This window comes from Nerophis lumbriciformis, linkage group LG01, assembly GCF_033978685.3.
Source record: "Nerophis lumbriciformis linkage group LG01, RoL_Nlum_v2.1, whole genome shotgun sequence".
NCBI lineage: Eukaryota > Metazoa > Chordata > Actinopteri > Syngnathiformes > Syngnathidae > Nerophis > Nerophis lumbriciformis.
Window position 1 is genome coordinate 61600038 of NC_084548.2, and position 12276 is coordinate 61612313.

General features: G+C 35.4%; 1 protein-coding gene across 1 annotated transcript in view; it reads left to right on the forward strand.

Moving 5' to 3' along the window:
- Positions 1-12276, forward strand: part of hspg2 (heparan sulfate proteoglycan 2) — a 362847-nt gene that overhangs the window by 188069 nt on the left and 162502 nt on the right. Inside the window, exons 32-33 of the mRNA XM_061923339.2 lie at positions 11614-11681; positions 11773-11837. Coding sequence (XP_061779323.2) covers positions 11614-11681; positions 11773-11837 — 133 coding nt within the window. The remainder of the gene's footprint in view (positions 1-11613; positions 11682-11772; positions 11838-12276) is intronic.

Below are 12276 nucleotides of genomic sequence, written 5' to 3' on the forward strand. Positions count from 1 at the left end.
AGAAACATAACGACGGTTCTCTCCATGTTGTTCTGGGAAGGCTGGCCATCCCTATACGCATTCTCCCCGACGAGTAGTGCGTGTGATTGACTTCCTCTCTTTTGTATCGATATTTATGTTGCATATTATCATACGTATGGAACTCGATGAAGGGCTTGATGACATGACACTGTTTTGTTTTACGAGTTTACATCCGATTCATAAATATTCCCAAGTTGTTTTGTCTGTTGCACAGAAATCCTGCTATGAAGAAACAGCTTAGCGTTAGTACCTGTTTTGTTATTTTTTTTTTTTTTTTGATAACTTTACTACCTCAAGCTTTGCACCTGTTTCCCATTTCTTGGTTAGTTAATTTTTAAAAGGTCATGCTTGTCAGTGACTTTATTTGTTAGTTTCATGCCGGCATGTAGCCTACTGTGTTTATATATTGAGGGTGATTTTAGATCTTGAAATAAAGGTACAACGACTCGATGTATGCTTTCCTGTGTCACATTAAAACCAAACATCAAGAACGATCAAATTCAATCAATGAAATTGCTAGACGAAGTAGAGACATCTGGTCTCCGGATGATAACCTAATTATTGCCGTGCGTTTAAACACAGCACATGGAGTTAATTCACGTTTGAAAGCTGACTTCTGTCAGAGGTACTACTGAACATGTGGTCTGGATTCAGACTTGTTCCGATAGGTTTGTATGGACGCCTTAATGTGTTTGACACCATTCCAAATCTGTCTGTTGCTCGTCAAAGAATGACTAGTTTGGGGTTCACCAAAAATGACACAATGAATACTTTCCAGTCAGTTTTGATGTAGAACTGGACTCTTGACTGGACTACTGCACTGGCATGGAGCAACATATCCTGACATGCTGCAGTTGTCAGATTGGTGTCATTAATCCGGTCACACAACTGGTCAATACTTGGGGTACTTGGGTGTCTCAGAATTTAAAATAGTTTCCCAACATGGAAGGGCGTTGTTGACCGTCGGAGCTGCCGTAGAACAGGTGAGGTAAGGCAACCTGCGTAGTTCGTACTTGGACCGGCTATTCCTCTGGTAGTAGTGCTTTGCTGCTGGCAGAATGTTGTCGAACTCTCTCTCTGTCTTAGCTTAGCATCTTGTTCTGCAATCTCAGATTTTACTTGCCCAGTATTCCTCTTCGTTTCGCTTCCTTTGAGTGTTGTGCGTCTTCTTTGCTGTGCTGCTGCTGTACTCTAGATGAAATATCTCACAATCATGAATAACCCCCTCACATCTCCATCAACCATTTTTATCACCGTATCTTTTTAAGCTACAACAGTCAGTGTACAACTTGTATAGCAGTATAGTTTCACTATCCCCTGGAAATAACTCAACACAGCAATTGTTGTCTGTATAAATGGCAAGTAAAAAAATAAAAATAAATAAATATATATATATATAATATATAATATATATATATATATATATATATATATATATATATATATATATATATATATATATATATATATATACACACATATATATATATATATATATATATATACTGTGTATATATATATATGTGTGTATGTATGTATGTATGTATGTATGTATGTATGTGTGTGTGTATGTATATATGTATGTTTATTTGTATGTATATATGTATGTATGTATGTTTATTTGTATGTGTATATGTATGTATGTATGTTTATTTGTATGTATATATGTATGTAATATGTATGTATATATGTATGTTTATTTGTATGTATATATGCATGTAATATGTATGTATATATGTATGTATACATGTATATGTACAAATGTATGTACTGTATATATATTTTGAGTTGGCGACTTGTCCAGGGTGTACACCGCCTTCCGCCTGTATGCAGCTGAGATCCAGCACCCCCCGCACCCCAAAAGGGACAAGCGGTAGAAAATGGATGGATATATTTTATGTATATATACAGTATATGTATATGTATAAATATGTATATATGTATAAATATGTATTTGTGTATATGTATAAATATATATACAGTATATACATGTATGTATATATGTATGTATGTACATATTTATATATGTATGTACAAACCCCGTTTCCATATGAGTTAGGAATTTGTGTTAGATGTAAATATAAATGGAATACAATGATTTGCAAATCCTTTTCATCCCATGTTCAATTGAATGCACTACAAAGACAACATATTTGATGTTCAAACTCATAAACTTTTCGGAGTATAGGTCGCACCGGAGTATAAGTCGCACCTGCCGAAAATGCATAATAAAGAAGAAAAAAAAACATATATAAGTCGCACTGGAGCCCGGCCAAAGTATGAAAAAAACTGCGACTTATAGTCCGAAAAATATGGTAATTAACTTAGAATTTCATGGCTGCAACACGTGCCAAAGTAGTTGGGAAAGGGCATGTTCACCACTGTGTTACATGGCCTTTCCTTTTAACAACACTCAATAAACGATTGGGAACTGAGGAAACTAATTGTTGAAGCTTTGAAAGTTGAATTCTTTCCCATTCTTGTTTTATGTAGAGCTTCAGTCGTTCAACAGTCCGGGGTCTCCGCTGTCGTATTTTACGCTTCATAATGCGCCACACATTTTCGATGGGAGACAGGTCTGGACTGCAGGCGAGCCAGGAAAGTACCCGCACTATTTTTTTACGAAGCCATGCTGTTGTAACACGTGCTAAATGGGGCTTGGCATTGTCTTGCTGAAATAAGCAGGGGCGTCCATGAAAAAGACGGCGCTTAGATGGCAGCATATATTGTTCCAAAACCTGTATGTACCTTTCAGCATTAATGGTGCCTTCACAGATGTGTAAGTTACCCATGCCTTGGGCACTAATGCACACCCATACCATCACACATGCTGGCTTTTGAACTTTGCATCGATAACAGTCTGAATGGTTTGTTTCCCCTTTGGTCCGGATGACACGATGTCTAATATTTCCAAAAACAATTTGAAATGTGGACACGTCAGACCACAGAACACTTTTCCACTTTTTATTAGTCCATCTTAGATGATCTCGGGCCCAGAGAAGCCGGCGGCGTTTCTGGGTGTTGTTGATAAATGGCTTTCGCTTTGCATAGTAGAGCTTTAACTTGCACTTACAGATATAGCGACAAACTGTATTTAGTGACAGTGGTTTTCTGAAGTGTTCCTGAGCCCATGTGGTGATATCCTTTAGAGATTGATGTCGGTTTTTGATACAGTGCCGTCTGAGGGATCGAAGGTCACGGTCATTCAATGTTGGTTTCCGGCCATGCCGCTTACGTGGAGTGATTTCTCCAGATTCTCTGAACCTTTTGATGATATTATGGACCGTAGATGAAAAATTTCTTGCAATTGCACTTTGAGAAACGTTGTTCTTAAACTGTTTGACTATTTGCTCACGCAGTTGTGGACAAAGGGGTGTACCTCGCCCCATCCTTTCTTGTGAAAGACTGAGCATTTTTTGGGAAGCTGTTTTTATACCCAATCATGGCACCCACCTGTTCCCAATTAGCCTGCACACCTGTGGGATGTTCCAAATAAGTGTTTGGTGAGCATTCTTCAACTTTATCAGTATTTATTGCCACCTTTCCCAACTTGTTTGTCACGTGTTGCTGGCATCAAATTCTAAAGTTAATGATTATTTGCAAAAAAAAAAAATGTTTATCAGTTTGAACATCAAATATGTTGTCTTTGTAGCATATTTAACTGAATATGGGTTGAAAATGATTTGCAAATCATTGTATTCCGTTTATATTTACATCTAACACAATTCCCCAACTCATATGGAAACGGGGTTTGAATATATATATATATATATATATATATATATATATATATATATATATATATATATATATATATATATATAAACATCGATATTTAAAGAAGCTCCTCCTCCCTGCAAGCATGCTCTCCAGTCTGCCGAGACACATGATACTTCCCGTCGCAAATGAGGATTTGGCGCTTCCGGGTTCTGCCTTGCTCATAAACAAATGAGAATGGAAGGGTGGTGAATACATCGTAAATCCGCTTCACAACACACCTGCTTTGCCAGAGAGTAACACGCAGCCAGCATTCCAACTTTCAAATAAAAGCGGTCACTAAAGGTGAATTTTTCGCTATATGAGCAGAGATCCGCCTCCACAAGCCCAGAGGGTGTGTGTGCAAAGTGTGCAGAATGTTATGTTTGTGTTTTGATTCCGCAACACATGAACTCATTATTTGTAACTCTGCAGGATACAAGTACCTGCTTGTATCTCCACTAGCCCTATCGTCTATATTTCAGGTGTCGCTATCGCTGAGACTTCTGGGTAATGTAGTCAAATTACAAGTAAATGCAACAAACGTCCAGAAGCAACTCAACTTTTTTCACTTCTATAAGTGCTAAGAACTTGACACCGCTCAGAGACACTCTTCTGTCCTCCTGGTCAAAGAAGTGAACTGGTGGTGTTTAAAGTGGGGCCTGGGGGCCATTTGTGGTATGCAGCGTTTTTATAGGCACACATATACGGAGCCCCTAAAGGGACATTGATGTTTTGCGAGGTCTCGCAAAAGTTTTTTTTTTCCTATGTCAGTGAACCGGAAGTGAAACATACACAGCGATGGAGGAGCGGGAGCATGTGGGACCATAATACGATTTGATGTCTTTATATGTTAGGCCAATACTAAAATAGAAATCAATAAACTTCTCCCACGGATGATGGGTAGGCTCCTCCATCGCTGTGTCTGTTTTACTTCCGGTTCACTGATATAGGAAAAAAACTTTTGTGAGAGCTCGCAAAACATTTTTTTCCCTCCATGTCCCTTTAGGGCAGGGGTCCCCAAACTACGGCCCGCGGGCCGGATCCGGTTCCCCAGCATCCAAAATCCGTCTCACAGGAAGTCCCAAGTTAAAAAAAAAAGTTTTTTTTTTGTTTTTTTGTTTTTTATTTATTTTATTTTTTTAATCTTTCCTTTCTAATCTATTTTCTACCGCTTGTTACTCTTGGTGTCTCCTAGCCGCTCAGGCAAATCATATAAAAATGAATTTTCCCATCGATAACGTGACAATGTTAAATGTTGATGAACATCAATATTAATTGATGTTAAATGACAAAACGGATTATAAAGACAATGTATATATATATATATATATATATATATATATATATATATATATATATATATATATATATATATATATATATATATACATACAGCCTGGCCCCCGGCCAAATTTTTTAACCTAATGCGGCCCCCGAGTCAAAAAGTTTGGGGACCCCTGCTTTAGGGGCTCCGTACACATGGCACATTATAGGATTTTTTTATTTTTTTTTAATAAAGCAAAAAGGCATAATTTATTCAAACAACGCTGAAATAGCACATTGTCGGAATGAAATTTGAAAAAAAAATTAAATAAAGCCAAAAGGCATAATTTACTTAGACAAAGCTGAAATAGTACATTGTAGGAATTAAATTAAAAAAATAAAAAATAAAGCAAAAAGGCATATTTTATTCAGACAAAGCTGAAATAGCACATTGTATGAATTAAATAAAACAAAAATTAAATAAAGCAAAAAGGCATAATTTATTCAGACAAAGCTGAAATAGTACATTGTAGGGATTACATTAAAATAAGGCAAAAAGGCATATTTTATTCAGACAAAGCTGAAATAGCACATTGTACGAATTAAATACTAAAAACAACAACATAAAACATTTTAAAAAGCTAACAAAAAGGCATAATTTATTCAAACAACGCTGAAATAGCATATTGTAGGAATGAAATTAAAAAAAAAATTAAATAACGCAAAAAGGCATAATTTATTCAGACAAAGCTGAAATAGTACATTGTATGAATTGAATACTAAAAACAACAACATAAACCTTTTTAAAAAGCAAACAAAAAGGCATAATTTATTCAAACAACGCTGAAATAGCATATTGTAGGAATGAAATTTAAAAAAAAAATTAAATAAAGCAAAAAGGCATAATTTATTCAGACAAAGCTGAAATAGTACATTGTAGGAATTAAATTAAAAAAATAAAAATAAAGCAAAAAGGCATATTTTATTCAGACAAAGCTGAAATAGTACATTGTATGAATGAAATAAAACAAAAATTAAATAAAGCAAAAAGGCATAATTTATTCAGACAAAGCTGAAATAGTACATTGTAGGAATTACATTAAAATAAGGCAAAAAGGCATATTTTTTTCAGACAAAGCTGAAATAGCACATTGTATGAATTTAATTTAAAAAAATAAAGCAAAAAGGCAAATTTGTAGGCATTGTAGGAATGAAATAAAACCATGTAAAAATAAAGCAAAAAGGCATTGTCTATTCAGACAAAGCTGAAATTGCACATTGTAGGAATCAAAATAAAAAATAAAACAATAATAAATGTAAAAAATGTAAAAAAATAAATTACAAAAGCATAATTTATTCAGACAAAGCTGAAATAGCACATTGTCGGAATTAAATAAAAACAACATAACATGTAAAACATCAAGCAAAAAGGCATAATTTAACAGACAAAGCTAAAATTGAACATTGTATGAATAAAAAAAATCCAAAAAACATTACATTTTAAAAATAAAGCAAAAGCATATTTTTTTTCAGACAAAGCTGAAATAGCACATTGTAGGAATGAAATAAAAAAAAATTAAAAATAAAGCAACAAGGCATAATTTATTCAGACAAAGCTGAACAAGCACATTGAATGAATGAAAAAAAAAAAAAATTAAATAAAGCAAAAAGGCATAATTTATTCAGACAAAGCTGAAATAGTACATTGTAGGAATTAAATTAAAACAAATTAAAATAAAGCAAAAAGGCATATTTTATTCAGACAAAGCTGAAATAGTGCATTGTATGAATTTAATAAAAAAAATAAAGCAAAAAGGCATATTTTATTCAGACAAAGCTGAAATAGCACATCATATGAATTTAATTTAAAAAATAAAGTAAAAAGGCACATTTTTATTAGACAAAGCTAAAATAGCACATTGTAGGCATTGTAGGAATGAAATAAAACCATGTAAAAATAAAGCAAAAAGGCATTATCTATTCAGACAAAGCTGAAATTGCACTTTGTTGGAATTAAAATAAAAAATAAAACAATAATAAATGTAAAAAATCAATTAAAAATGCATAATTTATTCAGACAAAGCTGAAATAGCACATTGTCGGAATTAAATAAGAACAACATAACATGTAAAACATCAAGCAAAAAGGCATAATTTAACAGACAAAGCTAAAATTGCACGTTGTATGAATAAAAAAAATCCAAAAAACATTACAAAATTTTAAAAATAAAGCAAAAGCATATATTTTTTTTTAGACAAAGCTGAAATAGCAGATTGTAAGAATGAAATTAAAAAATTAAAAAATAAAGCAACAAGGCATAATTTATTCAGACAAAGCTAAATAGCACATTGAATGAATTAAATTAAAAAATAATTAAAGCAAAAAGGCATAATTTATTCAGACAAAGCTAAAATAGTACATTGTAGGAATTAAATTAAATTTTTTTTAAATAAAGCAAAAAGGCATATTTTATTCAGAAAAAGCTGAAATAGTGCATTGTATGAATTTAATTTAAAAAAAATAAAGCAAAAAGGCTAATTTGTATCAGACAAAGCTAAAATAGCACATTTTAGGCATTGTAGGAATGCAATAAAACCATGTAAAAATAAAGCAAAAAGGCATTATCTATTCAGACAAAGCTGAAATTGCACATTGTAGGAATCAAAATCAAAATAAAACAATAATAAATGTAAAAACTAAATTACAAAAGAATAATTTATTCAGACAAAGCTGAAATAGCACATTGTAGAAATTCAATAAAAACAACATAACATGTAAAACATCAAGCAAAAAGGCATCATTTAACAAACAAAGCTAAAATTGCACATTGTATGAATAAAAAAAATAAAACATTACAAAATTAAAAAAATAAAGCAAAAGCATAATTTTTTCAGACAAAACTGAAATAGCACATTGTGGAACTTAAATAAAAAACAACATAACATGTAAAGAATAAAGCAAAAAGCCATAATTTAGTCAGACAAAGCTGAAATAGCACATTGTAGGAATCAAAATGAAATTTGTTTTTTAAATTAAGCAAAAAGGCGTAATTTATTCAGACAAGGCTGAAATATTGATACAAATAATAAATAAAGACACAAAGATTTGTTTTTAAATGTATTTCTTTAGCCTTGTCATGACAAACACCCTGATGACATCAGCAAACTCCACCCCTATGTGTTCTTTTATAGTTTTTTCTTACCAATAAATCATAAACAAAAATGTTGGTTTCAGAGGGGAAAAAAATTGGATTTTATATTTGGCCCAAATCAACAAGATGACAAGTGCTTTGAAAGTGAAGGCGATGCTGATGATGGAGATGTCTCCAGCGTCGCCCGAGCACTTGATCCATCGGAGCACATTAAGGCAGTGCCAGGATAACAAAGGTCACTTTGAAAAATCTGAATATTTCCACTTTGAACCCACTGACTGAGGTGTACTTTAATAACTGGACAATATTGTGTGTTGACTTACAAACCCCAAATCAAGTGAAGTTGACACGTTGTGTAAAAGGTAAATAAAAACAGAATACAATGATTTGCAAATCCTTTTCAACTCATATTCAATTGAATAGACTGCAAATACAAGATATTTAATGTTCGAACTGGAAAACTGTTGGGCACATTTGGAATTTGAAGCCTGCAACATGTTTCAAAAAAAGCTGGCACAAGTGGCAAAAAAGACTGAGAAAGTTAAGGAATGCTCATCAAACACTTATTTGGAACATCCCACAGGTGAACAGGCAAATTGGGAACAGGTGGGTGCCATGATTGGGTATAAAAGCAGCTTCCATGAAATGCTCAGTCATTCACAAACAAGGACGGGGCGAGGGTCACCACTTTGTGAACAAATGCGTGAGCAAATTTTTAAACAGTTTAAGAACAACATTTCTCAACGAGCTATTGCGAGGACTTTAGGGATTTCACCATCTAAGGTCTCTAATATCATCAAAAGGTTCAGAGAATCTGGAGAAATCACTGCACGTAAGCGATGATATTACGGACCTTGGATCCTCTCAGGCGGTACTGCATCAAAAAGCGACATCAGTGTGTAAAGGATATCACCACATGGGCACAGGAACACTTCAGAAAACCACTGTCAGTATCGACAGTCCGTCGCTACATCTGCAAGTGCAAGTTTAAAACTCTACTATGCAAAGCCAATGCCATTCATCAACAACACCCAGAAATGCCGCCGGCTTCGCTGGGTACGAAATAATCTAATATGGACTGATGCAAAGTGGAAAAGTGTTCTGTGGTCTGCCGAGTCCACATTTAAAATTGTTTTTGGAAACTGTGGACGTCGTGTCCTCCGGAACAAAGAGGAAAACAACCATCCGGACTGTTCTAGGCACAAAGTTCAAAAGCTAGCATCTGTGGTGGTATGGGGGTGTATTAGTGCCCAAGGCATGGGTAACTTACACATCTGTGCAGACACCATAAATGCTGAAAGGTACATACAGGTTTTGGAGCAACATATGTTGCCATCCAAGCAACCTTATCATGGATGCCCCTGCTTATTTGAGAGACAATGCCAAGCCACGTGTTACAACAGCGTGGCTTCATAGTAAAAGAGTGCGGGTACTAGACTGGCCTGCCTGTAGTCCAGACTTGTCTCCCATTGAAAATGTGTGGCACATTATGAAGCCTAAAATACCACAACGGAGACCAACAACTTAAGCTGTACATCAAGCAAGAATGGGAAATAATTCCACCTGAGAAGCTTCAAAAATTGGTTTCCTCAGTTCCCAAACGTTTACTGAGTGTTGTTAAAAGGAAAGGCCATGTAACACAGTGGTAAAAATGCCCCTGTGACAACTTTTTTTGCAATGTGTTGCTGCCATTAAATTCTAAGTTAATGATTATTTGCACAAACAAAAAAAAAAAGTTCAGTTGGAACATTAAATATCTCGTCTTTGCCGTCTATTCAATTGAATATAAGTTGAAAAGGATTTGCAAATCATTGCATTCTGTTTTTATTTACCATTTACACAACGTGCCAACTTCACTGGTTTTGTACTTTCAGAGGACAGTGAAGCGACGCTGCTCTGTTGTCATCCGAGCTTCCTCCCTGCAGCAGTGTCCCTCGAGGAGATGTCAAGTAATAAGACTAAAAGAATTGTGAGGGGTGTACTCGCTTCATCGGAGAGATATCGAACGCTTTTTTTCCGTTGCTGTGCTTTATGCGTTTCTGTGGCAAGCAATCAAAAAAAGCTTTTTGGGAAACGCTTACTTCAAAATGTGACTTATTGTCATACTTGCCAACCCTCCCGGATTTTCCGGGAGACTCCCGAAATTCAGCGCCTCTCCCGAAAACCTCCCGGGACAAAATTTCTCCCGAAAATCTCCCGAAATTCAGGCGGAGTTGGAGGCCACGCCCCCTCCATCTCCATGCGGACCTGAGTGACGTGTTGACAGCCTCTTCACACGTCCGCTTTCCCACAATATAAACAGCTAATGATCGAGGGCGAGTTCTTGGTTTCTTATGTGGGTTTATTGTCAGGCAGTTTCATTAACGTCCCCCCAGCGCGGTAACAACACACGACAACAGCAGTCAAGTTTTCGTCTACCGTAAAGCAGTTCGTCTGCCGTAAACATCAATGTTGTGACACTCTTAAACAGGACAATACTGCCATCTACTGTACATGCATATGTGACCCACCCATAATGTGTCACATTTTTGTGTTGATTTATTTATTTTATTTTGTGGTTTGAATTCGTTTTTGGAGCTGTCATTACACATTTATCAGTATTCACATTGGTCAGTAGGAGGCAGGGGCGTTTCTTCCCAATTGAATGCTATCACCTGCAGACCGGAAGTGTCTTGTCATTCTGATGAGCGCGACCAGTCTGTGAACAATTGAAACGTCCTGTGTGCTTTTTCCTCCTGTATAACAGGTTAGTTTTGGTGAATCAACTCACTGAATAATATCCATGTGATCTTTATAAGTTTAAGTACACATTCTGATGGTGGAGCCTCACTCTAAAGTGTTTGTGAGTTGTAGTTTGTGTTTGTGAATGAATCCAGTGCACAGCTGCAGTAATCAATACAAAAAGGCGACGTGAGTGCGCAATGTTTATATAGGAACTTCTGATCCTAATTCAGACTCCCAAATTAGAGCTCCCGTTTTCTTATTGATTTTATAATGTATATTTGTATAATGTGTGTGTTCTGAAATAGTGACAGAGAATAGAACAAGGATGGACAATTCAACCCTTAACTCAACAATGAGTAGATGAGTGTTATGTGTGTGTATATGTGTAAATAAATGAACACTGAAATTCAAGTATTTATTTTAATTATTTATATATATATATATATATATAGAATTCACTGAAAGTAAAGTATTTCTTATATATATATATATCTTAACCATGCCCCCAACCACGCCCCCCACCCCCTCACCCCCCACCTCCTGAAATCGGAGGTCTCAAGGTTGGCAAGTATGCTTATTGTCTTCCTGAGCCGAATAGCGTAAGAAGGCGCTTTTTCGGAAGTGACTGGCATCTGTTGGTGTTGTTTGGCTTCACTTTGTCCTCTTTTTTTTTTTTTTTTTTTTGTCCGACCCAGGTGTGCGCCAGGATACAACGGCAACCCGTTACATGGACAGAAGTGTACCGCTGGCAACGAAGTCAACGGTACATGACGTGCTTGGACACGGAAGGATATTCCTGCACAATACATCCTTATATTATGTGTGTATAAAAAGACAACTTCTACTGTTGCTAGGTAACTGCTACAACTGTGACCCGAGAGGAAGTGAAGGCTGCAATGGCGGAGCTTGTCGCTGCAAAGTAATCATGACATGTTTTATTTATTTTTTTGGTTCGGTAGGGATGCACGATATTGTTTTTCGGTCCGATACCAACAATTTATACCTACCGTGTTTTCCAGATTTAAAAATGTTAGAAAAACAATTCCATATATTAGCCGCAGATATACAGTCGTGGTCAAAAGTTGACATACACTTGTAAAGAACATAATGTCGAGGCTGTCTTGAGTTTCCAATAATTTCTAGAACTCTTATTTTTTTTTGTGATAGAGTGATTAGAGCACATACTCCACAAAAAACATTCATGAAGTTTGCTTCTTTTATGAATTTATTATGGGTCTACTGAACCTGCTGGGTCAAAAAGTATACATACAGCAATTAGAGATGTCCAATAATATCGGACTGCCGATATCATCGGCCGATAAATGCTTTAAAATGTGATATCGGAAATTGTCGGTATC